Here is a 25764-nt window from a genome sequence, read left to right as displayed (position 1 = left end):
CTTCTCGGTCGCTCCTAGCTCCTATTTTTGCCGATAGCCTACAGTATAGTTCCAGTAATCGGTGTCGGTTCAACGCTCGGCCTCTACTTAATATAGCCAAGCGTTTTGTAATGTTTTTATGTTACTGTGTGGTAAAATTGTACAGCAAGGATCGACTTACCTGAACTTTTTTCAAAGCTACTGGAGTGTTGTCTATCAAGTATTTCGCCCGGTAGACCTCGCTAAACTGCCCTCGTCCGATCTTCTTCTCAATGTAATAATTGGCTAAGCTGTTGTAGCCCATCTCTGGCTGGAGTGGCTTCTGTTATGAAAAATACAAAAAATAAAAATAAAAAACCCAACATCAAAGAATAATCGAAAGGTACATCCGAAGAAATTCTCGGCTTTGACTTTCAGAGGAATAAAATAAAATCTTACTGATTCAAGCCTGATAAGAAAAGAGGGGGGGGGGACGGGGGGACAGCGTGGTTTCAGCTGAAGATCCAATTTCCTCACACGTTAGTCGCAAACCGCCCCGAGCGCTTTCCACGTGGCCGCCGCGGAACGAAAACGCCGAGCCTCGGTTACGACTAGCCTTTCGCCGATGTTTGTGAGAGGAGGAAAATAAACTACGTTGACCTTTACTGCTTTCGCGTGTCGTTCTACGGAGGTCCCCGGAAACTGAAAACGAAGTGACACGAAAGAACACGCCGTGTCACACGTGCGCGAGATGCCCACGGGATAACCTCAAAGGCAACTTAACTTTGCACGTGCTGAGGCGAGAACGTCCTCGTGATCTATTCGGATACATTACAGTTAAAAATAAATAAATAAATAAATACATAAATAAATAAATGACAACAACAAGAAGAAGAAAAGAAAAAGAAAAAAAAAACGTACAGACGCCGCAGCAAATCTAAACCTAATCTCAGCAGCTCGTTCGTCTGAGACAGGCGTGTATTGTTTTAAAACCGTGCGACTCCAAAGTTTCCACTTTATATTCGTGCCTCCTGGTGTTTTGGAGTTTTACGACAAAAGCTGGCACGCTTCCTAAGAGCTTGTGGTGATCGCTACAACTAAAGCGCAAAACACTTTTATATGCTGCACTGACAGCTATATAAGCCGTCTGCCGAGTGGAAAAACTACAGTGTACGACTGTGTGAAGCGCCGGGGCTCGGAGGAAACGCACGCTGTAGCTACGCGCCCGACCGGCTGGGTGCTAGGAGGATGGATATAGATCAAGGGGCAGCCAATTTAAGCATTTCATTGTTTTCTTTTTTTTTTTTTTTTGACAGCTTTAAGGGGGAGGGAGGGTGAGGGGGGGGGGTTCGTGGGGGGAGGTGAGAGCTGAAAAATTGCCCCATCCAATTAACACGCTGAAGCAGCTTGTTCTTCCTCGTGACACCACACACACTTATTCCAGGCACACATCTGGTGCCAAAGGAAAAAAAAAAAAAAAAATCCTTCCGTTCATACGGTTTTGTCGTTTTGTTTTGTTTTTTCTTTTGCACATTAACATCATGATTAGGGTGATTTCGAAGTTATTTTTCGTTTTTGTGTTTTGTTCCGCTTATACTGCGCAATACATCACACATCGGTCGACATCGCGCGCGCGGTCCTGGAATGTTTTTTGTAAACATTATGTTACACAATACAATCACGAGAAGATATGGCGAGGAGAAGGGCTTTCGACAGGGTCGGGAGGTCATGTGATGTAGAAAAGGGGAGGGGTTTGCGAAGGGACGAGGCATTGCTTTCACTCCTCACGCGCTCGCTTGACAAATGTTAGCATGAGCCTCTAAAGTGGCGTGACAAGTGCATGCTGAGAGCAAAGTTGTGCTAATGTGTCCTGGCATGCAGCTCGCTAATCACACATTTACATATGCAATGACCTACATTTGCATGTCAGCTTGCGCACTATCCGGCCTGATTAACGATGGGCACCTCTCTGCGCCCGGGAGGCGGAAGAGGGCCAGAGGGTGGCGGCTTTTTTGGCAGCCGAAGGGACGTGCTGCCAGCCAGGATTAGGCCTGACGCCACCCGAGCTCCAGACACTTCATTAGCGGTAATCTGTTTAGCAGTGGGCAGTGTGTGTAAACTTCACAGGCCATTTGCCGCACCTTTTCGTCCCCTGGCCTCGCCTTCAAAGGGCAGCGGGGCGCGCTGACTGACAGGCCGTCTCATCCGAGCTCTGCTCTGTCACGCGGTTTAGAGCGCCGGGGCCGAGAAGAAATCAAGTGCAGCGGAAGAAAAGGCTCCGTGGCCGCCGGGGTCGAGCGCCGCAGACGTGGCACGATTTGTACAGATCGCAGCTTGCGGACGGCGAGAGTGGCACGAAGGGCTCCTTTTCCTCAGCGGGAGAGGGAGGAAACAAAAATAAGCAGTGGGGTGTAGGCAGGTAGGGTGCAGAGTGGAGGAGACACTGACCCTACAGTCACCGTGAGCTGGCCACTTTAAAGCGACAGTCGGGGTCACAATCAGATCTGCGTAATGTTCCCTCCCGCCAAATATACGCAGTGAGTCAAGGTGTGTTCTGCTCCTTTCGTGAAGCTCTCGGATTCACACGGCTTGATACGAGAACTAAAAAAAAAGGTCTCGCGGGAATATCTGCCTCCATTAAATACACTATATCTGGCCAAAAGTACGAAGACACGTGACCGACACGTCCACGATTGTACAGGATGTCTCTGTGTGCTGTAGCGTTACGGTTTCCCTTCACTGGAACATGCTCGAGCATGACGACGCCAGCTCCAAGATGACACGGCGCGCCGACGTCGGTGCAGAAGAACGCGAGTGTCCCGCGCAGAACCCTGACCTCGACAGCTTCGCGGTGAACTGGAACGTGACTGCGCCCTCACGCGACATCAGCGCCGGACCTCACTGACGCTCTCGCGGCTGAACGGACCCAAATCCGGCGGCTACGCCACTGAAACTAGCGGAAAGCCTTCCCGGAAGAGTGGCGCTTTATTATTATGACAGTCTCGCCGAGCTCATGAAGCGACGGTATAGGTTATATGAGAATCCAGAGACGGTCGATGAAGGGCTTCTTCCAGAAGGAAACCATGGCGGAGGACGGGTTTCTCTCAGGTTTCCACGCTGATATTTGGTCATGTCTTTACACGATCTCCTCACGAACGATTAAGCCTCGTGCAGTCAAAGTCCCGTTCTCCGCCAACGGACTTCACGATCACCGCGGTCGTTTCTTTAACCCGGAGCGAATCGGCGAAGAAAAGCCTGCCTGAACACAACAGACTGCAGTTTGCTGAGCGTGTGTGTGTTGCATCGTGTCTTCGTTTAGTTTGTGGTAGCGGCACCACCCGTCGTCATCAGCGTTGCAATTTACTGGGAAGCCAAACTGCTTCCGTGCGCACCGTCGTTAAAGGATGGGCGGGACTTCCTGCTCGCCGCTGATCGTCACCGTGGTTACTTTTCCCGTGCGAATACACTACCTTGATTACTGTATTATACGACACGATAAACCGTATCGTTCCACTCCTAAAACGGCGGCGTATTCGGGGAGGGGGGGGGGGGTTGGGGGGGGTTGACCGGCCGTGACACCGGGATACGAAAGAGAAACGTGAGCATGCAGCCGAGTGACAGGAACACGGGAGATTTTGGATGGGAGAGAGAGAGAGAGAGAGAGAGCGATGGAGGATGGGGTGGTAGCAGCATGGAGGACTAGGTGTGAGATGACAGCACAACACTGCCAGAAGCTGCCAGGGAGAGGACGACACAAGCAGTGAAGAGGTGCGAGAGCAGCGAGCCGGGGTTGCTGTTGGTGTTGGTGTTGGTGGGAGGAATAGCGGTTTTGGTGGGAGTGACAGGGCAAGGAAAAGGAAGGCGGGAGGCAACATGCGGGAGATCCAGTTCCCGTCCTTTTCATCAGCATGGCCCATGCAATATTTATGCGTTCTTTACCCCCCGACAGTGGTTCTGCTTCTCTGTATTCTGTTTCGGTGTTTAGAGCCCTCCTTGCTTTGTGTCGGGGGGGGTTTTTTTCCCGCTCTGTCAAAAAAAAAAAAAATCCGAGGTGACGATCAGAAATAAATAAATAAAAAAAAAAAATCGCACTCTCCCGCTCGCTCAGCAAGCAAACGCCCCCCCACATTAAATATGCAAGTCTTCCCAGCTCATCGACCGTACCTAATGCATATGCATTATACCTCCGGGACTCACCGGTATGATAGCGCCAGCGATATTAACTGTGTGACTGCATATCAATTTCGTCGTCTCTACTTTTTAAGGCTCTCAAACTTTCCCTTTTGAGGAAAGTCGCGGGCGCGTGATGGGATAACATCCCGGCCGTGAAGACCGCGACCGATCGTCACGTGCGTATGATCGGTTCGGACGACGCGGGAGAGACGACGGGTACGGCGTCGGGATCCTCGTAAAATTACGCGAAAGGTGCTTTTCTGATACGCCGTTCTTGAGATTTTCACCGCGCCGACGCGCGATCCCCAAACTGACTGCGAGCGGAACATTTCGTACTTAATATTTTACGTTCGCAAAATGCTTTTTGTTCCTCCCGACGGATATTGTTCTTCCGTCGGCGTTCGGTTCCACAAATAATATATGACGGAGAGAGCGCGGAAACCGATCGAACAGCTTTGCACCCTGCAAAGTCCTTCTGAAATCTATACGCCTCGACCACCACAAGACCGGAGGCGAGACAGGCGAGGTGTTAAAACGTAGGGATGGTGGTGGTGGTGCTGGTGGGTGGGTGGGGGGGGCGTATTAAGATTTGGACCAGGTTTTTTTTCCGATTATACGGTCCGAGCAGTGGAAGTGGAAGGCCACCGTCTTCAGTGCCCCCCCCCCACCCAAAAACACATCAAAACAGATAACCTCTGAGGTAAGTCATGGTGTTATTCGTGATCAGTCGGGTGTCGAGTGTAAAGATCTACAAAACGTCATATTTATATCGGGAAATCAATCCATGGATAGTGAGGTTTGGATGAAAGCGGCAGAGCCGCACGCAGAATAGACGAAAATGACGCCGACTGGGAAAGAGGAACAAAGAGAGAAAGAGAAAAGAAAGAAATACACCACAGGACAGAGAGAGAGAGAGAGAGAGAGAGAGAGAGAGAGAGAGAGAGAGAGAGAGAGAGAGACTGCTAGCAGCTGAGTTTCAACACCTCTCTGTCTCCGGCAATGCGACGGAGAAAACACATGATAGCTTTTGTGTGCAGGAAGCGCTGCTTGTGCAGAGAGCAGAATCTCATTATCACTTCTCATCCAGCACGCAGGAGGAGCCCGAGAGGAGAGACAGCGAGCGAGAGCGAGACGCTGTGAGCAGACCACCGCCTCTCTCTCTGCAGCTTAGAGTGACAGTTGGAGGGATTCAACGCAGGCAGATGTGGAAAAAGCGGGCGGCGCGAGCCGGCGATGGCGGCGCTCCGTGAAACGGGAAACGACAAAGGAAATAAAGACGGCCGATGAAATAAACGATGTTTTTGTGTTTGGCCGCGAGTTTTATTCTACGTCATTCCGGTTTTCGTGGTCGCGCTAATCGTCACGTGACGATTAATCGACGGACGAGACGATATAGTACAGTAACGAGGAGGATTAAAGTTAAAGCCTTTAAAGTTAAAGTTATACGTAGAAGCATATAACACTATATATATATATATCTACGTATGTATATTGTAAATACCGCTCTCGTGAATCCGCGATTAGCGTCTCGTGGCAGGAATCGTGTTAAACGCACGTGCTTTACTCGTATAAAGTGGCGTGCTGGTCGATACCGCGCGCCTCGTGCCGCTCGGGCCTTGTGACGGGGCAAACGAGCCGGTTTGTCTGAAACCGGACTCCGGGAACAAGTGTAACACTAGTACGAGAGATTAATCGTGCAGGAAGAAGCGACGTCGTTCGCGAGCACGCCTTAACGACCCGGGGATAAACGGAACCCTCCGTCGTTCGCGCTTACGGCAGACTTCGAATAAAAATCCCGGAACCACTTTCTTTTTTGAGCGCCATCTTACCGAGCCACGCGTCCGGTCGGTGCGAGTGTACTCTACACGCGTGTGTACCTACCTGTGCTTGGAACACTGCTATTGGTGGCTGCTGGCCTTGTAGTTGGGCGTCCATGCTGACAGGCGCTCAGTGCCTTACACCCCTGTCAGGAAAAGAAACACACCAATAAATCACATGAACAAGCCGCACTTCTCACCATTTCAGTGCTCGCGCTATGCTCGAGGTACGCCTGCGAATCTGGTAATAGAATTAGAGCAGCGAGCTGCACTCTGGCAATCACATGCTTCCAAGGAAATGGCTGTCTGGCGTCACCTTGTCGCAGAACCCTAGCCAGTGAGAACACGACACCTACTGTGATAATGAGACCTGTCACGGAGCCGCCGAGCCGGAGAGCGGCAAGCACTCCATTTTAATCCTAAAAACTCGTCTGAGAGGAGAGGAGGGGTAGGGGGGTGGGGGGTGGTTTAAAAAAAAAACCTTTACCCCTACATGTGAACTCTCACGCACATGCACAATATATAATATATAAGATTATATATATATATATATATATATATATATATATATATATATACACACACACACACACATGTTCATATCATACACACTGGTTTCTGAATGGTCAGTTTATGGATTTTCTTCTTTTTTATTTTTCATATTTTCAGACCGACGCGGGTGCTACAGAGTCAGTGAGTCGATATTTTAACGCTCGGCCTTCTGTTCACGCCGACTCCTGAATTAAGCAGCGGATTCCTCTTCCATCCTACGATGGAAGAAACGAAGAAGAAGAAGAAGAAGAAGTCGGAATCGAACAACGCTTAAACGTCTCGGCAAATAGGGAATAAATTAACTTCACTCGGCGACAGAACAAATACAAAAAGGCGGCGGCGGCGGCGGCGGCGGCGGCGTGCTCGCGCGCGCGGCTACAGGAAGGCCTGTACATGGCAGCCATCAAAAATTTTAATGATCCGTCAGTTGTCACATGAGTGTGCCGCGCGGCACGGCGTAGCTCAGTGCCCTGCCATAGCAAAGAGATATGAAGAGAAAGACATCCCCCCCCCGAAACACACACACACACACGCACACACACACCCTCCCCTTCAAAAAAAAAAAAAAAGGCCATTTGCATGTCGCTCACCTCAGAGTGCATCCGCCCCCGCCATGTCGTCAGGAGTGTGGAGAGCATGAAGCTGGAGCCAATTAAAATGCTTCATGCTGGAGAACGGGGCGATGCAGCCCAAGCTGTCACCACGGCAAAATAAAACCTGCCTGATATTTCGTGAAGGTTAATAATGCTAATTAAGCCTAAAACTCGGGCCTGGGGGTTTTGAGTGGCAGCTTTTAGGACGACGCGGTGTCTTCGGCATTGTTTACTCGCGCTTTGTAGTTCTTCTGTGGTCCCCTTTCTTTCTTTCTTTTTTTTTTCCCTAAGTATGACTTCGACTGAGGACAATTAACTCGATTCAATTCGATTCAATTCGATTTTATTTGTACAGCGCTTTTTTACAAATGGACGTTGTCTCAAAGCGGCTTTACAGAAACATATAAACACAGGATACGAATTTTAAGCGTGTGGATTTATCCCTATTGAGCGAGCCGGTGGTGACGGTGGTGAGGGAAAAACTCCCTGAGATGATACGAGGAAGGAACCTTGAGAGGAACCGGACTCAGAAGGGAACCCGTCCTCATCTGGGGAACGACGGATAGTGTGGGAGTAAAAGAAAGTTCGTTATGGTGTGTATATGAAGTCTGTTTGTTGAACTAGTCCACTGTTCACTAAAGGAGACCTGAGTGTAAAACTGCATGTGGTCATCGCAGTCCCGAGACCATCGCTGCAACCACAGCGAGAACGTCCATGTGGAATCGAGGTACAACGATGGCACAAGTTTGCTCGTGTGGACAAACAAATCTCACGTGTGGGCGGGGCTTAAAAGCGCTTTACTCTCATCGGCTAGTGCGATTTGGATCGACAGCTCGGGTGTCGAGTTGAGGAGGAGTATGACGGCGATGACGGCGCTCCGTGCCGCTCCTAAGAGAGAGTCGTACAAGACTGAAATACTAATTATGTACGAATATACGGTAAGTAAGGGAGTCTCGTTTCCGAGTACGAACACTATAACTATACAGAGATTCACACCGCTGGGGTCTCTACTTCCTGGTCAGGGAGCTGTCGATCCAAATCTCAATAGCCAATGAGAGTAAAGCGCAGTTAAGCCCCGCCCACACATGCGGCAATCGTGACCAAAAAAGACCACGTTCGATTTCTGGCACCGAGTTCATCGTTTTCAGTTTCCGAGTGTTTTTCTTCTCTCTCTCCCTCACTGGTTGTATATTTTTGTTCCCATCTTGAAAAATTACGTTCGATACTTCTGCCACAAATTTAATTCCGTAAACTACGGGCGAGTGACGTGGCTTAGGGGGAGGGACGTGTGCACTGAATAAAACCTTATTACCTACTGCTGACATTCATCTATGTCTACAACATAACGAGGCTATTTTAAGATGTGGACTTCACAGGAAGGAACTTCGCTAATCTGAAAGAAAAACAGGAACGCAAACATTTCCTCTTAACGAAAGTAAACGTCCGGTTCACACTCCCGCTCGCTCGCTCTCGCCAAAGAGGGTCTACGATTCCATTCGTTTATTTCGTAGAAAAGCCTGAAAGTGTGTGCTACAAAACGAGGAGAGCGGGAAGCGATTACGCCTCCTCCCTGTCGCTCCTGTTCATACATCGTCACTCCAATCGAACCCGTTTAACAGCGGAGGCGTTGCGCAAGCGTCAGGCTCCGACTGCGCAATCTGAGGCGGATTTATTAACCGATGTGGGGTAATGTGTGAAAACCCTTGCTTTTGAAAAGGAACTCTGTTCTTCTTCTTTAGTCTCTGCACGTCAGCTGTTTGGCGTTTGCGTAACTTCCGAATGCGTCAATCGCAACACGCAGGTTTTAGTCCCTCAACTGAGGATTCCTGGCCCGGGAAGACTCCTCGATCCCGGGTTCAGCAAGTGAACTCGAATCAACATGGATGCTCACAGCGACGGTTTCAATTTTTTGGGGGGCCAGAAATGCGAGATTTTGCGGAAAACTACTCTCGCGTGCTGTTTCGCAGCGACGTTTTATTACGTTTTATTAACAGGGCGTTTTAGCTGTACTCGTGTTCGACGCACGTGAAACGACGAGCGCTTCGGCCCAATCGCGTGTCGCGTCTCTTGGTTGAAAAACTGCGAGCTCCTCCGAATGTCGCGGCGGTCCCTTGATTTTGAGTTTGTTTCTGCCATCAGAAAATCCTGGAGGGAGCACTTCCTATCTTTAAACGAGTTTTACCGTGTAAAGTACAATTATACTGATACTATACGCGTTATAGTGTTTGCTTTAGATCAGCGGTTCTCAGAGATCGGAAGCGGGGTGCCAAAACTTTTAGTTACAAAAGGTTGAGAAGCTCTGCTTTAGATCATATTCATTTGTAAAATGGAACGCTGACTATCCTGCACAGTCTGCAGTGTCGAGGAGGAAACTATTCATCACGAATAAGAATCAAATCGCAAATAAGACCGCTTCGCGCACGGTGCTCGCTATGTGGTGCGCAGAGGTGCAAAAACTTTTGTGTGAAATGACTGGCCGATAGAAAACGTGTTATTTCGCATATTTCCTTTCGTGTCTATGTGGTGCCCTTTGGGATTCATTTCTTCAGTCACCTCCAGTAGGTGCTTCATCCTGTGCAGTGTCGCGCTGGAGCTGGAGCCTATTCCGATAAACACCGGGTGTGAGATGGGAGAAATTCATCCCGGATACACGTTTATACGTTCCTGCGCCATTTGCAGGGCCCCGTACGCTCACAGCTTCCACGTACTGGCCTGTTTTTGGGAGGAACGGTGGGAGGAAACTGGAGAACCCAGAAGAAACCCCATGCACAGACAGGAACACAAGCTCAGGATTGCTGCAAAGGTGCAGCTAGAATGTACAATAAGTTCTCCGGGTTCTGTTAGACACGGGTTTCCTCCCACTTCCCAAAAACGTGCTGGTGGGTAGATCTGCCCCCCCCAAAGTGTGAACGAGTGCATTCCTGCTTCGCAGACGTCCGACGTCGTAACCACCGAGCTACCACTGCCCCACAACATGTTTTCGCATATCCCAATGCGTTAGGAAGCTGGGGTCCGAGCACAGCGTCTGCCATGATACAGTACCCTGGAGCGCTGAGCGTTAAGGGCCTTGCTCGAGGGCCCGACAGAGGCAGTCCTGAGGCTTGAAATCATTGACCAATAACCTTAATAACCGCTAACCAATAACCGCTGATCCACCACTGCCCTAATCAAAAATGTTGGTTTTTAAAAAGACCTTACCAAACCAAGCACCGCTGGACTAATGCCAGAACGACACGAATCCAGCTGCAAGGCCTGTTTTCCTGACAGTTTCCATGACAGGACTTTTTGTTTTTTGGCTATTTATAGACCTTTAATTGGTCACGTTCGGTTTTTATATACGGTAATGATTATTTCCCAGCGGATTTACGTAGCACAGCCGCAAACTCCTCAGTCCCGCGTGTGAGGGCTATGCTAGATTTATAACTGCACGTGCCCAGAACTGGCCCAGCTCGTGCCATCGTGCCCGATTCCGCACCACCTTTTTAACCGTCTGTCCCTTGAGACACCAGGAGGCGTTTTTGCTTCGGTTCCACCTCAAGTTTCTCCTCTGCTTTCCCTTTAAAAAGCAAGCAGGACGACCTGCTCCTCCAGACCTCCGTGCGTGTGTGCGTGTGTGCGTGTGTGTGTGTGCGCGCCACCAATTTAAATCCGCCTGCTCTCGAGCAGCTTTCATGGAACACGAGTGTGTGCAGCTGTGAGGCTCTCGCGCTCTCGGACTCAAAAGGCTGCTTTCGATGACTTGGCACAGGAGCAATAGAACATGGCCATCTCACCGTCTTCCTATTGTAGGCCTCCTCTCGAGCACCGGTGTAATGAATCGGGCTTGACCTGAGGCTTTTGTTGGGCTGCTGTCAAGCCTGCAGGTGCTTTATAGTGGAGAGCCGGAGCAGGGGGGACGGTTAATTACGGCTGGACGAGAGCAGGGCTCCTGTAACGCCGTTTGTTTGATGTGTACGTCTCGAACGCTGCCGATACAAACACTTCATTAGAGTCACCGGTCTATTCGTCGTAATGACGAGATTTTAAGAACAGACGCCGGAGACACGTCTTACATAAACGTTAACCTTCGAGTTGAACTATTCCAGCTCATCAGGGTGATTCTTATTTTATTCCTTACTGGAAGATATGTACAACATGACAACACTGACTCGAGCTGTGGCTGAGAAATCCTGTCGGGAATCCTTGTCTGCATTTGGACCGTCGGCCGTTTTACAGACGCTCTGCAGGCCATGGTAGATCCTGTGGGCGGGGCTTCATGGACCTGAGCGGGAAGCACTCAAATGTCGAACCCAGCTAAGCATTACACATCTAATATGTAAAGACTAATACGTGATCTAGCATGTGATTAACCGAGAGATTCCGCCAGTCACGTCTCTGTGAACACGCCGTTTATCCCGAGCGTGTCCGTCAGCTTCAGGCAAAGGTTTTGATCAACGGACACCATTTCTGAAGTCCAGCCGTATAAAAATAACAAATGATGACCTGATTAATACGCGGCCGGCGGTGAAAAGGAAACGAGAAATGATTACGGATCCTTCGTGCACGCGCGTCCACTCGAACCCACTCGCTGTTGTTACGGGACGACGTCTCCGTACAATTTCTTCGACTTATAGAAGTGCTTTGGAGTCTCTATCGTCATGCTAGTTCACTAGGTCAGGGACTAAAGGTCCTCTCGCACCGAGCGCAAAAAGGGCGAGATAGGTGGCGCTGGAGCACAGAAAGCTGTTTCGAAATCTGCAGTAAAACCCCGAGGAGTATTCTGGAAAAGAGAAGCGCATGGATAGAGTTCTTGTTATCACTTGCCAAGTTTCCATCAACTTTTTGCACATTTCTGTTATCGGCAAAGTGAAAGTGCGTACAAAAAAAGTCTACGATATTTGCCGTCTCCGTCTGATTGACCTTTTACCGATAAAATGGTGTGAGCATCAGTTACTTGTTCATTAAAACGTGCCCTGCGCTCCCTCTCTCTCTCTCACACACAAGACCACGTACCATGGCGATATAAACAGTATGTTATTTATCTTTATATTCTTGTTGAAACACGTCGGTAATAAATATAACGAGATCGTAAGAACTGAACTGTCACTTCATTTATCGAAGTTCTTCCACCACGAAAGAAAAAAAAAAAACTGGGCTGGTCTTGTGCATTAAACTCGGGTTTGATTCGGGGATTAATTCACATGTTCATTCATACTAAAACAGCTGTTCCAAACAAAACCCTCAATCACGTTTACGCGATTCTTCTTCTCGGTGAGCAAAGACCATACGCCGATCAGCCGAACAGTGGGGCTGCGCCACCTAGCGTGCAGGCGTAAAATGCGTTCTCGGACAGCGCCACCTAGCGTGCAGGCGTGAATTAGCCGAAGCCGTTTCGCGCTCGGTGTGCCCGGTGTAAACGAACGCCTCACCTGATGGAAGATTTAGCTCTTGCCTCTCACTGTTAACATGATCAATATTATCATTAAATATTTGTATTAGCGTAGAAGTGAGTCAAAATTACGGCCACATCCCGTCTTTCGGAATTTTACCCCGATTGTTCATTCGCGCTCGCCGTTATCTGTGTGCATGACCTTTTATGGAGTTTCGTGGGCGTCGCTACGTGCAAACGAGCTGTGTCGGGAGCGAGCTTTCAATGTTATGGGCGATCGGCATTCGCGCACGGGTACGAAGGAAATCGGCCCCTACAAAAACATCGCTTTTGTTCGGTTTGGCTTACGCACACTTGCGCACACAACTTTACTCAGGCATAACATCTGGATTTATCACTCTGTCGTTATAAGTTGAGAGCGTGAGAGGGAGAAAGAGGTTGTGAGGTAAACCTGTGTGTTGAATCTAATCTAATCTAATCTAATCCAACTGGCGTGGCTGTACGGCGAGCTGCGTAGCCAAAAACAGATTGCGGTTTAGTTTCAATTGAAGTCAGCAATCCCATGTTCGGGAGCAGCCAAAGGGTTTCCGGTACAGTCCTCATCCCCCGTGCGGGGAAACAGAGGGTGCTGATCCGCATGGAGAGCGTTGTGAATTTTTTTGAGGTGTCTCAGCTGGATACCGCTGGAGTAAGGTAATGAATTAAAAGAACAGGTAGACCGAAAATGCATTTAAATCAGTATTTTGAAGGAAAAAAAAAAAAAGAAAAAGGTCACCGGTTTCGGCGGAACCGGTACACCGTGACTAACCCGTGACGCCCTCGGCTATCCTCGGCTGAACCCGAGCCCGCTCTTTTATAGATCGCCGTATCACGCAGGGTTCCAGGGGTGTGTTTTTTTTTTTTTCCCGGCAGATCTGGAGAAGCGAAAGCTTGACAGCTAATACCACACATTCCTGCCAATCACCGCGTCCTCATTACCGCAAAAAACTCTGCATATATCAAAACAAAAACAACAGCTGTTGCTCGTGGCCTGGTTCTCACGAATATTCATGATGCAACAATCTCAAACATTTCATTCAACTACTTCTGAGCGTTCAGAAAGTTAAGATTTATAAAGTTTAAAAAAAAAAAAAGAAAGAAAAAGAAAGAGGGGGAAAAAACCAAAACAAACTTTGGCTAACGTGCAGCCCTACTGTACGCGTACTATTCTAGAGGTCTGTACCTTGAACAAGATTCCTATCCGTCAGCTCACGCTGAGCTACTTTTCCAAAATTAAGCACGAGAAGGTGGGAGGGTAAACTCGTCTCGGGGTTACTCGGGGTCCGCGTGTCACGGCCAGTGAAGCTGCTTTAAAGAGACGCTACATGGGAGGGTTAGCGTTTAGTGAATGGCGGGTTATTTTTGCACAGTCGGGTATTCTTACTGAGAAGACAAAGATGGATCGGAGTGGCCCCATGAGGCTACGTTTCGTTGCATGCCTTCAGGGAGATCCCTTTTTAACTCCAGAGAGCGTGCAACGTTTGGTACCCCCTACCGCACTACCACGGGCTTCATCGAGTCGCCTGTACTCAATCTAACCACCAAGACAGCATCCGACTGTTTCCCATTTCCACCTCGGGTTCATCTTCGGAGACTTTTCAGCGCTCGAGACGTGTAATTCCTCGCCCTCAAGCGGTGAGAACGTCACCTCGACGTGAGATTTCAACTCGGCAACATGGGGTAGTCTTCTGAACCACCGGTTCCTTCCCCGATTACGGAGTGGCCTGAAATCAGCACTGAACAGCGTACAATATCCCCTTCCCTACTTTTCCATTCACTTATAGCAGTACTGGTTCTCAGCGGTGTAGTGGCGCTAGCTCATTAAACATTTTTAAACCAGGTCCGCAACTAACGATTATTTTCATAATAGATCAGTTGGCTGATTATTTTTCCGATTAATCGGATGGGGGGGGGGGGGGGTGTCAAACTTTCGGTACCATTATTTTCCCACAATCCACAAACTGAGAGTTACAAATATAAACTTTACACGACTGTTTGTCCCATTATATAAGACTGAAAAGAACCCAATACACACACACACACACACACACACACACACACACACACACACACACACACCAGAATATATATTATTCATTTAGGACTGTAGTTTAATTCAGTGCTTTTTGTGTATCCATAAGAAATTATGCATAATCATTAGTTTATATTATATAATAGTATTTATTCATTATTTTCATTAAACTATAGTATAATCTATAAACTGTATCGACTAGGAAGCGGCGTATACTTCCTGTTAGTAAAAAAATAAATAAATAAAAATAAAACGCTAGTACTCTATTTTACCTTTCGATCACACACTAGACCGTAGAGTACATAGTGCATAGTGTAAGTGTGGAGTACTTCATTTGGGACACGACTTTAGTATTTACTCTCCCAAGCGTGTTTTCGGAACAGAAGTAACGTAATGAGTGAACGTACCGCGCTCGGACCAAATAATCCATAATGAGATTCGTTGCCAACGATTTCCATAATCAATTATTATCGATTAGTTGTTGCAGCTCTATATTAAACGTTTATTACGTTGTTCATTGGGGTTGTAATAGAATCAGTTAACATACTTTAATGTTTAAAAAAAAAAAAAACACACACTTTCACACACTGTACACATTTTATTGGAGTACCTCCCGTACTCAGATTGAGTTCCGGTTTCTCCAAAGCCCCACCTTCCGGAAAGCCCAGTGCGCTCTAGATTGGCAAGCTGACCTGTTGCGCTGTGATTGGCCAAAAACCTCAAGCGTGTGTTGGAAATGTAACGCCCCTTACCGTAATCGAGGCTTCTACAGCAATTCTGAGCAACACGGTCAATAACGGCGTCGACGGCGTTTTACCGTATCAGTTCGAGCCTGAGTCAGATTCAGAGACTTGTCCCAGCTCCCTGGGACAGGCTCCAGGCTCCCTAGAGGCCTGGAACTGTAAAAGTGTGCTTAAACCAACTTTTTAATCAGCTTTACATGCTGACAGAGCAAACAAAAGACACGCTTTTGTACATTCGTCTGTTTTTTGTATGTTTTTTTGGGGGAGGGGTGGGGTTCGCACGTTGAACATCAGGAGGTGGGAAATGACACTGTTACAACTTGCACATTAGCACTTCCAAGGCACCGCTAATCGTCCACACGGACCAGCACCACGGCACTCTGGAACTATTCTGAGTGGCGGTGTGTCTGAGATGATGAACTAACTGTGATTGGCATGTTTTAATGAATATTTACAGTACGTTCGTCAGAGACGGCGGTATATTTTTCTCAGCCTGTCTGAACGCGTAACACGACTGTCAGCGACTACGTGTCATGAATGCGAAACGCAGAAGAACTCAGCTTTTCACGTGAACTCGTTGCAAAGACATGTAGAAATTTGTCAAACCAAACCAAAGCGTACGGACGCGTCGATACCGGGGTTTTTTTTCTTTTTTCTTCTCGCAGGAATACCAAAATACGCTAGATAACTACTTACAAGTCCTGCGTCGAGACTCCGGGTATAAACGTATGGAAAAATATGACATAAGGATATAAAAGATGATGGCTTTTAAACTCTCTATTATTATCCTGAAAGCCCCGCCCCCTTCCCCCCAATCTCACAATCTTCCCAACAACCACTGCTTTATGAACCGCTCGCAGATTTCGTGACCAGACGGGCAAAACTACACAGTCATGTTTTTTAACGCAATATTTGATGCGTTCCACGTTTACATTTTTATATATTTTAGGAGATAAATAGTTGGTGGACTGCTTCCTGCCATACCGCCACAGTTAAGTCAGTTACTCACATAATCGCTGAGAGAGAGAGAGAGGAGTCCGAGACGAACCGGTGTTAGAGAGGTTGCAAGACATGGAGAGAAGAAAAAGAGCTCGTCTTCTGCAGCGCCAAATCATTTACACATTTACCGTGACACTGGGCTAAAAATACCGCGCGGCGTGTTAGCGGTGAGAAGATAAGTCGTGATACTCTGAAGAGGGCGGGTCCTTGTGCCTTGCTGTCTTAAAACACAATATGTTGTTGTTTTGTTTGGAAAAAACGTACAACAATTAATATAGCTAATCCAGAGTACTGTAATCAAACACGCACTGGAAAACTGTGGAGAACTACTGGCCAAATTGCAAAGGCGTGAAACAGTTTTGCACAAACTTTCGCAGTGATGTTTGTTTGTAAACGAGACCTTTTAGCTAGACGTATTACTTTTTTTTTTCCTTTATATTTACGGCATTCGGCAGACGTTCTAATCCAGAGCGACTTACATTTATCTCATTTATACAACTGAGCAGTTGAGGGTTCAGGGCCTTGCTCAAGGGTCCAGCTAGTGGTAGCTCGTAGTGCTGGGGCTTGAACTCCTGACCCTCTGATCAATAACCCAGAGCCTTTAACCACTGAGCCTCCATTGAAACGAAGAGGGCTTTGGTTGAACGCGCGGTGGCGATGACGCTGGCCCGCTGGTGATTTAGAAAAATTGCACGCCCCTTTGAATATTGCACTCTTTCCTTGATTTTTGCGTTCCTTTCTGCAATCGCCCTCGAGGGACTGAATATTAAAAAGTCCCGGAGGGCCCGAGTAATCGTGCGCGCAGTGTCGTTCACGTACGAAAACTCACTTTTCTCATGTTTACATTTTGCCGAGTGAGCGTGAACGAATCACAGAGCGTTAAAGTGATCCGGTTCTGAAGTTGCGAAGTCTCGTGAGGAGAACGTTGGCGCTGACGGGAAGTACCGCCTCGACTCGATCGCATGGAACCAGTGTTTCGCATCTGAATGAAGCAAATACAACGTAGCAAAGACTTGGTGCTATCTCCCCGTCCGTCGAATCTACACCATGGTACGACTCGACTTAAATTAGCTGACAGGATGCTTGGCGAGATTCTGCAGCGTTGCGCGGGATTCGGTAGGACCTGTATCGCCGCGATGTGGCGAGATGTACGCGATCAGTAAAATGTGCAACGCTGAAGAATGACTTCGTGGAAGGACTGTGAAGTGAAGACTAATAAGCTTCTACTTCAATAGGAAACTATATAGTGTATCTCGGCTACTAAATAGTAGGCAAGTACGCGGTTTGGGACGCAGCCCACGGCTTTAAATCAGACGAGCACCGAGTCTGGTGGAAAAACGTTAGGGAATTGAATTTTCTGGAATTTTCTCAGACGAGGACGAGGAGGGGAAAAAATTATTAATACTTGCAAAATAGGAAATTAACCCACGGCCTCATGTCAAATTAATCCCATCCGAACAGGGCTACAGTGTCCAATAGTGCTGGGTATCGCGATTCGATTCTTATTTCAATGCTTTCAATTACACTTCGATTTCGATCCCTACTTCGCTATATTACTGAAATACACATTTACATTGACGACAGGGACCCGCACAGGTATGTTTACTTACTTTTTACTCTGAGTAACAAACGTCGTGACCAGAAAATCATACATATACGATGCACACGAGGTAAGCACGAACGCCACAATACTGTAAAGTAAATAACAATAAAAACACCGCATACGTGCAACAGCGGTTCGGGATCTCCCGTATCGATACGTTCCGTTAAACCGAAGATCGATTCGAATCGGAGAGTCGAGATTTTTCCACGCAGCGTCAAATCGGACATTTTACAATATAATCCTAACGCTAATGATAATTACAGAGTGATTACAGACACTGTATACGTGCAACAGCGTCGGTCATGTGGACGTTACAAACCCGAATTTGAGTATTTAAATGAATCCTCGCTCTTTTTCCTCCGTCACATGGCGTCTGCTTGATCATCGTACCGAAAAATAAATAAATAAAATACATTTACCCTAGATAACAGCCGGCCCTAGATCCGTGAACGAGCATGAAACATTTTAAACTAAGAACAACATGAAGACTTTTGGTGTGTTAATGACCGCTGATGATCGACGCAAGATTGTTAAACATTTATAATAATAACAACAACAACAGCGTGGGTATTTTTTTATATCGTTCCACCGTGAAAACCCCTGATTCCTTTATGACCCGAAAACCAACAGACACTCACTTAAGCGACTTTAGCTGTTCAAAGAAAACTGGCCTCCTTTCATCTCCAGCTTTTTCTAATCGCCTCACCGGCCCATGCCATCTGCTTTATTCAAATAATCAGAACTTATCTTCGGAGGCTTCGCGAGTCTGAAAAGCAGGCTTTACGACATTCACCCCCCTGTTTACAGCATGCCGTACGTTCTGCTGTAAAATATTCCCCATTAAACTGTCAGCGGTGCTCGCCACCCGCCTGGCGTTCACAGTATGGCGGCACGAGGCCGGCGTTTCCGCCCCTGCCTTGCCTGCTCACCGTCGGCCAAACAACTGTCCCGTTCCAGAGCAGCGCCGGTACCCCGCTAACTTCCGTGCCTGGCTTCAAACATCTGTAAAACATTGTTTTATTCTCCGTCCCAAACCGTGCTGGCGAACGTCTCCAAGTGGCAAGTTGGCACGACTTGCAACGGGGGGGGGGGGGGGGGGGGGGCGTTGGAAATACTGCCAATGCTGTAATGCTACACGGAGAGACGGCTGTGCGTTAAATAAGGTTTACCCTTACCTTCGGCGAGGATTTGTTTTAGTGCCCTTCGTTCTAACCCACAACTAAAAATTCTTCTAAAGAATGTAACACAACTGGCGCTGGCTTCAGCACGAAGACCCACAGTAATCAATCATGATAATAATAATAATAATAATAATAATAATAACAGTAAGTCAGGGCTTCCGCCCTAGTCGGTAGGGCTGCAAATGATCATCGCGATTATTTTGATCAATATTGAGATCACGATTATTTATCACCATTATTCACTGATTTTAGGGACAACGTGTTTTTCTCACACTGATCCTTAAAGTGCATCATCTCATAGAAGCAAAATATCAATAAATTTGTTCCCAAAATATAGGGTGACGTCATTTTGTATCGGAACCCGGAAGATATCGTCACACCGGTTCCCTCGACCAAAACCCAACAGGATTTTCACATAGACTTTTGGATTATCGCAAAAAAGATAATAATAATCTCCGTGACCAACAAAAGTCTACGACGCTAACGCGTTTCGTCCATCAAGATCATTTTCACAGATGAACACAACGTTTATGAAGTGTGCAGCCTAAATACAATCACCAGAAATAAACAGCTAACCGTACGCTATGGACGAACTACACCACGGTCGCTCGACTTCAACGTCACCATCAGCGAGCTTCCCACAACGTCTCCAAACTTTATTTAAAACATTTTCCATGATACGGATTCACTCTGTGGATGATCTTCATCCACGTCTTTTTTTTGGGGAATTGTGCACAGCAAACCTGAACCAGTTTATCTTCAAAGATTTTTCCGTGATGACATTTACTGTCCCCGACAACCTCTGTAGTCCCGTTTCGTGTACCTGGTAGTGTCATGATTTCCCCTCGCGCACGCGCTGGAGCTCGCTCCGAAGCGCTAAAATGCTAACGAAATGACGTCATCCCTGCGCCGCTCTATGGTGATTGGCTGCGAGTTTACGAAGCGCTTGATTTGATCTGCAGCGGCGTTTTCTATTAGCGGAGGACGTCGATATCGCAGTCGGTGGTGTACGTGTAATCGTGGGCAGTCAGAATCCTAATCGAGATTGATATTCGATTAATGGTGCAGCCCTAGTAGTCGGTACCGATATCAGGAAAATTCCACGGTACTCGACACTAAAGCAAAACACAAAAACATGCTGAATGAACGACACACTATTTTATTAATAAAGCTACAGATCAATATAAGACGTATTTTTAAAAACGCCATTCTGTGTACTTTTTAAAGCTACTAGAGTTATCCAGACCAGAGCAGAAATGTACAGAGAGCTGGGAAAACCTTGGACAACAGAAGTCCTTTTGAGTTCCACTACACTGACAGGAATGGCATTCCCAGCATTTCACACGTGGTACTCCAGACTAAGAAAGTCTTTCAGAACAGCCGATGTGAATGATTAAGACTCGTTTGCCACCAGCATGTAACAAATGGCAATAAAGCTCCATATGGAGAAGCAGAGGTTCTTCTCAGACAGCGCCGACTCATTCTGATGAAGTCTGGTGACGAATGCCAACTGCTGGTGTATTTACACTGGCATATGCACTGCGTAACGTCTCCATGAAAGGGAACCGATGTCTTGGGCGAACTGTATACATGTGAGAATAACCCCAACAACAAAACCCTAACCGCCAATAACGAAAAACACAGCACCAACCAACAAATAAGCATCCAATCCCGTCGCTCCAGAATGAACACAACAGATCATGTGTTTTAGAAAAATAATAATAATAATAATAATGAAAGTCATACATCAGATGCAGACGTGCTAGAAAGTTACAGCAATGTGTTATTTGGTAGAAATACAGATGCTGCAAACGAGTAAGCACTTCCATTTCTCACCGAATGACAAACCTCCTTCAGTGGTGTACGGTTAAAGAGCACCTATAATGGTTTTTCAATTATTACCTTTCATGAAGTGTGTACCTTTCTACGTAGCTGTTTGTGAATGTAAAAACACCTGCAAGGTTTGGAAAAAAAAAAATAATCAAAGCGCACGACAAACGGAGTTATCGACTCCCGAACGAAGGAACCGATTCTGAACAGCCGAATCGAGTCGTTAGTGGTTCCAGACTTTACTTCCTGTACTAATCTACGTAGGTTTGTAACAAAAAAAAACCCCGCCTCTGGAGCGGAAACTCGTCACGGTAGGGGGCGTTTCCTTTTTTAGACACACGCTGACAGCGGTAGACCAATCACAGAGTGTGCGCTCTGAAAGGAGGAGTTTAGAACGAATCATTTAGCGAGTCGTTTGCGACACTGGGGGGGAAAAGGTAACGCTGCAATTTAAATTATGAGCAGGTTAAAGTGTTTTTTGATCTTGGATGCATGTAAATATATTGTACGAGACCTTTAAAACACAATTAGACACGTATCAAAACCATAATAGGTGTGCTTTAAGGCTGGTCCATGTGAGGGATGACATTGTCTCTTCCTGGTCGCGGTCACTGAATGAGCATTCAGCCAGGACATGATGACGTGACATTTCTGAGATATCGAGGATATCGTGTTCTCCATACATTCGTTCTACATACCGCTTGTCCTGCAGGGGGGTCACGGGAGCGTGGAGTGCATCCCAGGGGACATCTTGGACGGGTGCCAACTGACCGCAGTGCTGAATCGCAAACAAACACTTGCACACTATGGAAAATTTGGAAATGCCAATCAGCCTACGATGCACGTCTTTTGGACTGGCGGAGGAAACCGGAGTACCCGGAGGAAAGCCATGAAGCACGGGGAACACATACGAACTCGACGCGCACACGGCAGAGACGGGATTCGAACCCCTGACCTTGGGAGGCGCAAGAGGCAATCGTGCTAACCGCGAAGCCACCGTACAATTACAACGTTGTATCGTAACAAGACCCCAGTGTATTTTGTGCATCACTACTCTCCTATTAAAAACATACAGCAATAATACAGGCGAGGTAATTCTCTAGCTACGTGCATGGATACAGACTACAGGAGACAGCTGTGTAGCCGTAGTCTTTATCTTCTTCTGAAACTCCGCAGTAGTTGGCCAAATGTTCAGCCTCCTCGCGTCTCGCACGGAAGACACTTTACTGGCTAACGTCTTTAGAATATTTTGCTTGGTTTTGCCAATATTTTGAGCTACCAAGTAATACTTACAGCACAGAGCCGTGTCGCACCACCGTCAAGTCAATTACATTTAAATGACATTTTATTCCGCGAGTGTCAACAGGAAGTGTTTTTCTTTCCTCATTGGACGAGAGAACAAAAGCTCCTCTAACAGCATTCTGAACTGAAAAAATAAACCCTCGCTTGGACACATAATATGCTTATCCAAAAGCCCAGAGAAGTAAATCGATCTGATACCAAATCAACTACTATGTTTACATGGACATGGAATTTTTGAGATTGTTTGGTGTTTCATGTTTAACTTTACGAACGCTTTAAGTGCAGTCAATTATTTGTCGTGCTGTACGTGCAAATAAACGACTGCTTGAAGCCGTGGGCTGCGTCCCAAACCGCATACTTGCCTAAATACATGTATTTCTCCTACTATATCCGTAGTAGTAGTACGCGGTTTGGGACGCAGCCGTGCTCTCTTGCTTGCCGTCAAACGGTCGAGCGCTGCCGTGTGTGTACGTGTCCTGTCGCAAAATCCGGTGAAAACTCCCACACGATGTTAAGAATGTGATGAAGGTGTGTACGTGTCTGTCACGCACGTCGATAACGCGACTAGAACAGGAACGCTCCACACGTTTAATTCAGATTGTGTTTACTTCGAGCGTGACTTTAATCAGATTAAGGTCGTCAATAATCTCCGTTTACATGCTAGTTTCTTAATGGGGTTAATATCGGAATATTGTTGTCCGTGTAAACGTACTGAAAGTATTACCAAAGCCAATGCTAAAAATGGCTACAAAGGGGCCATCTGTCTGAAAGTGAGGACTTCATCTCTCAGCACCAACACTCCATGTGGGAAAATAATAACGCTGTCGTAATAAAACAGCCATCTCCTTTTAAGTTCTACATAAATCAATAAAAATTATTGGAGAACATTATGGGAAGATGCACATCACTGGTTCACGTGTTCTACTATGAAGAACCTGACAGACCTGGTAAAGCTTCTCTTTCCCTACTTACTCATCTATCTGCATGGTTTCTGGTTATAAACTGAACTGTATATTATATATACACATGAGATATATAGATACAGATATAGATACACACACACACGAGATATACATATATATGAGAATTCACCCAAACACACCCCACCCCAACCTCCCTCAAGGTTTACTGAAACCATGCATATAAGCCCCTGGTCTTTTTGTTCTTTATACTGAAGCGGTTTGCTATCATTTATAACTGTAGGATCAAAGTTTTCGCTCCTGAAATTGATTACAAAATGCCAAGAGCCAGTCTTACAGACGCAGTGTGGGCTGACTGGCTTTCACTGCGGGATTCGAGGTTGTGGATTTGGCTTCCTCTGCCTTTTTAAACACAATTATAAGCTCCCAAGCTCACCAGCTATGGCGATGTTTCCGTAAGCCTGGAGTTGACCAAAAAAAAAAAAACATTTAAATCGTATGTTTATTTTTTAAATGTTACAGCTGATGAATTCCAGAGCTTCACTGCGTGATTTAGCTTCGTCTGCCTTTTTCGCATAAAACGTCTGAAGCTCTGAAGACACTTAACCAGTTGGAAAAGTTGTCTAATGTTTGTTTATACAAGTTGCGCTGTATGTTTGAACAGAGGCAAAAAGATCCGAGTCTAAGCACTGCCAGGAAGTATATACTCGAGAGCACACTCTGGGCTTGTTTGTGGGCGGGGCTCACAATCGTCATGGAGTTTTCTGAACCGTGGCTCAATTGCACAATTCCATACGCCACTTTTTTTTTTGCAAAATGGTAGACGCTTGGTTCATCCGTTTGAGGTTCATTATTTTCCTGTGGTACAAACAGCACGGAATGTCATCATGCAGGAACACTGCAAACGCTGAGAGGATCTCGAATAAAGTACGATTTTTAGACGGACGTGAGACATGGATTTCAGGCGATGGGCTCCGTGCAAGCGCTCACACCGCAACCTGAACTGGTTACAGCTCTCTAGCCCAATGAAAGTCAATAACAATCCTTTCCTTAGCATCATAAATGTAGAAACAGGAAGTAAAGTTGAACCAATCACCGTCTTCAGCATGCGGCCCCTAGCGTGGATAACGTCCACGCCCGATGTGGACCGTGCCGCGGTTATGTTGAAGAGAACCCAGGACTACCCGTTTTCAAGAGGACCAGCGAACGGATCTCTGGAGTGCGCCGGGCTCGAAAACAGCGTTCATACTTCACCAATCATAACGAACTCTGGCCTCAAACAGTCCTGAGTCCTGGAAAAACTACTAAAGTGTGAAAATGACCCAAGTGACCCTTGACCAAGACCCTTAACTCTTAATCCAGGGGCAGACAAATTGCAAGCCAAGGTGCATGGGACAAGCAGATTACATGTGGACAATAGGATTGTTATGATGTCATGGCTGCAAATAAACGACATGATGGATTCAGACGGAAATACCAGAGAGTCAGCGGTGAAGTATCCGTGCTTCCACAAAACTTAATGACAAGAATCTCATTAAAACTAGAATAAACACGTACCGAGAAGTACCATATGGACACGTGCCGAGAGAGAGAGGGGTACCGTATGGACACGTGCCAAGAGAGAGAGAGAGAGAGAGAGAGAGAGAGAGAGAGTGAAAAGTACCGTATGGACACGTGTCGAGAGAGAGAGAGAGAGAGGTACAATATGGACACGTGTTGAGAGAGAGAGAGAGAGAGAGAGAGAGATGTACCGTATGGACACGTGCCGAGAGAGAGAGCGAGAGACAGAGAGAGGGGAAGCGTATGGACACCTGCCGAGACAGAAGTACTGTAAAGACAGGGAGGACTAACACATGAAGGCTAACGTGCTTCCCCAAGACATGTGAAGCTAGCCCTGTTCAAACTGCTAATACACACACACACACACACACACACACACAGAAAGCACTATCCGTCCTCTTCCACATACATGATCGCCCAAGATTGGCTGGTGTCACTTTGATTGACAGCATAGACAGCGCATGCCTCTCCCACCCAGAAATGACGGGCAGTTTCGCTCTCGTGGCTTCTCAGATGACCGTGATATTGTCCGGATTCAAACTCACGAACTCTGGACGAGACGGAGCGAGAAACACGGCTTCCCTGTTGTTAGAAGAGTTAGCCTGAAATTACCCTAGCTAGGTATTTATGTACTTCTGAGGTAATGTTATCTTCCCTAATACGGTACGACAAACACTGGGTACTTTCAATTATCTCCACGTGGAAAGAAATATCCATAATAACCAGCCAATTGCTTAATATTGCAGTGATATAACTAGTACAAATCAGCCCTCACAGAACTCTCTGGATTATTGGGCGTGGCTTTGCGCGTGTGGGCGGAGTCAAACATACAGTTGTTGGACTTCTTCAGTTTTGACTAGTGTTCACTAAAGCACCTTTCAATGTGGGCTCCCTGTGCTCACCAGAATTCAAAATAATAACTTCATGTGTAGTAGTGTGGAACTTGCACTTTTATACACCCAATTCGTTGTTTTGTTTTTTTTAAATCACAAAACCTTGCTCCGAGTGCAGAGACACAAAATACTATGCTGCGGCTAACCGACATTATAATGTGGCCGGTTCACACTGCGCATGCGCTAACTTTCTGTCTCTGC

At 46.8% G+C, this 25764-nt stretch overlaps 1 protein-coding gene across 1 annotated transcript in view; it reads right to left on the bottom strand.

Annotated features, from left to right (window-relative positions):
- nek7 (NIMA-related kinase 7) overlaps positions 1 to 25764 on the bottom strand; it is a 72892-nt gene that overhangs the window by 46366 nt on the left and 762 nt on the right. The window contains exons 2-3 of the mRNA XM_017478650.3: positions 6013 to 6094; positions 161 to 301 (exon numbers count right to left, since the gene is read on the bottom strand). Coding sequence (XP_017334139.1) covers positions 161 to 301; positions 6013 to 6066 — 195 coding nt within the window. The 5' untranslated portion in view covers positions 6067 to 6094. The remainder of the gene's footprint in view (positions 1 to 160; positions 302 to 6012; positions 6095 to 25764) is intronic.

This window comes from Ictalurus punctatus, chromosome 10 (genome assembly GCF_001660625.3).
Source record: "Ictalurus punctatus breed USDA103 chromosome 10, Coco_2.0, whole genome shotgun sequence".
NCBI lineage: Eukaryota > Metazoa > Chordata > Actinopteri > Siluriformes > Ictaluridae > Ictalurus > Ictalurus punctatus.
Note: the sequence above shows the minus strand (reverse complement) of the source record. Positions and strands in the feature narration are given on the sequence as shown.